The sequence below is a fragment of the Halichoerus grypus genome, chromosome 11, assembly GCF_964656455.1.
Source record: "Halichoerus grypus chromosome 11, mHalGry1.hap1.1, whole genome shotgun sequence".
Taxonomy (NCBI): domain Eukaryota; kingdom Metazoa; phylum Chordata; class Mammalia; order Carnivora; family Phocidae; genus Halichoerus; species Halichoerus grypus.
Genome location: NC_135722.1, coordinates 101,416,515 through 101,418,860, shown reverse-complemented (window position 1 = coordinate 101,418,860; position 2,346 = coordinate 101,416,515). Strand labels below are relative to the sequence as shown.

The 2,346-nt window shown below is 47.4% G+C and overlaps 1 protein-coding gene across 1 annotated transcript; it reads left to right on the top strand.

Annotated features, from left to right (window-relative positions):
• The first annotated feature begins 1,632 nt into the window (after positions 1 to 1,632).
• CLDN25 (claudin 25) lies at positions 1,633 to 2,319 on the top strand. The gene has a single exon (XM_036088205.2). It carries the CDS (start codon positions 1,633 to 1,635, stop codon positions 2,317 to 2,319), a length of 687 nt encoding a protein of 228 aa, XP_035944098.2.
• Positions 2,320 to 2,346: the final 27 nt, after the last annotated feature.

Here is a 2,346-nt window from a genome sequence, read left to right as displayed (position 1 = left end):
AAGGTAGTGTTTTCTTAGATCCTTCCTCCCCGCTTCCCCTTCCTAGTGCACCATAGGACAATCAGTAGCTTAAAATATGAATGGGGAATACATTGGTCAACATGTGTGTCTTCATTATAAGAAATCCCAATTTTCCTCGGTGTTTTGCCATAAAGATTAACCGTGCCCACATGCTATGTCATTGGTGTGCAGGCGCAGGGCAGGGGGAGTCACCGTGGCGGCCTGGAGACAGGGACCTGAAGTGACACGGACTGAAACCACATGGCTCAGGAGCTAGATCCGTTGCTTACCAGCTGGGGCACCCTGGTACGTTACCTAACATGTATCTCACAGTGGTGGGGTGAAAATTAAATACGGATAAAGTATCTGGTCAAAAGTCTGGCATTTAGCCATACTCAGTAAATGCAAATTATTTCCTTTGCTGTCAGAACCTGCCTTTTGGCAACAGCAACACATCGGAATGAAAGCTGGCATGGGTACCACCTCTTACAGCCACTGTCCTACAGCGGCTGGAGCTTGCGCGGGGTGGGGGAGGGAGGGAGCGCTTCCCTCCTGGCGGATTCAGGGTCTGGATTCCTTCCTCGGGTGAGGCATTTTCTATTTGTTTCCTGCTTACAAAAATATTAACTGATTCACTTATAAAATATGTAAAATACATGGATAATCACAAATAAGGAAATAAAAACTATCCATAATCCTTCCACTAAAATAACCATGGTTAACATTTTGTGATATATGCTATGTATATACATAGATATAGATGTACACTCTTTTTTGAAAGTGAAATTGTCCTCTACATGCTCTATATACTGATTGGTCAGTCACTTGCCTGTCTCACTTAACAACAAATCAAAACTATTTTTCATGTCATTGAAATTTCTTCTACATCATTTTAAAATGGCTGCCCAGTACTAACTAATATTTCAATGGACATTTTCATAATCTTTGTATATAGTCACAATAAATTAGGGTCAGTTCCTGGAGGTAAGGTGCTGGATCAAAGTATGTGCATATTTAAAAGTATGAAATATGAGGGATGCCTGGGTGGCTCAGTGGGTTAAGTGTCCAACTCTTGGTTTCGGCTCAGGTTATGACGTCAGGGTCTTGGGATCGAGTCCTGCATGGGGGGGGGGTCCATGCTCAGCAGGGAGTCTGCTTGAGGATTTCTTTCCCTCTCCCTCTGCCCCTCCTCTCTCTTTCTCACTCTCAAATAAATAAATAAATCTTAAAAAAAATAAAAGTATGAAATATGAAGTCATGTTGTCCTCCAGAAAGATTCATCAATGTATATTCCCAGAACACCATTCTCATCATCTCAGAACAGGGGAGTGATTTTACCTTCAAGTTTATGAATTTACTCATCAAATAGATATTGATGGTTTACCATCTGGCTTTTTTTGCCTCTCATGGGGCCCTCCCCCAGAACCCACGCCCACATCCAATCTTGGGCACACCCCCTGAACCTAACGTTGCCAAGTTCCTGGCACCTGCCTCAGCTGCTGCCTAAGAACTAAAACAAGAGCCCTCTCCAAATGTGAAAGACCTTCCACTGGGCATCCCCAAAAGTACTCCTTGCTAACCAGTCACCGAGCCGCCTGTCCTTTGCTTTCTGCCTCTGCAGTGGGAGCAGCCATGGCCTGGAGTTTCCGCGGGAAAGCCCAGCTTGGAGGACTGCTCCTCTCTCTCCTCGGCTGGGTCTGCTCCTGTGTCACCACCATCCTGCCTCAGTGGAAAACTCTCAATCTGGAACTGAACGAAATGGAGACGTGGATTATGGGGCTTTGGGAGGTCTGCGTGAATCAGGAGGACGTTGCCGTGTGCAAGGCCTTTGAGTCCTTCTTGTCTCTGCCCCAGGAGCTCCAGGTATCCCGCATTCTCATGGTAGCCTCCCATGGGCTGGGGCTACTGGGGCTTCTGCTCTCTGGCTTTGGGTCCGAATGCTTCCAGTTTCACAGGATCAGATGGGTCTTTAAGAGGCGGCTTTGCCTTCTGGGAGGGACTTTGGAAGCATCAGCTTCAGCCACTACCCTCTTTCCAGTCTCTTGGGTGGCCTATGCCACAATCCAAGACTTCTGGGATAACAGCATCCCTGAGATTGTGCCTCGCTGGGAGTTTGGAGATGCCCTCTACCTGGGCTGGGCTGCTGGGATTTTCCTGGCCCTCGGCGGGTTATTCCTCATCTTCTCAGCCTGTCTGGGAAAAGAAGATGTGCCCTCTCTCCCGATGGCTGGCCCTACAGCCCCACCATTCTATGCCCCAGCAGACGAGTCCAATGATTCCTTCTATCTAACAACAAGACCTGGGAGCCTATTCATCTAGGAACTGCTTCTGCCAAGGAATCTCTGG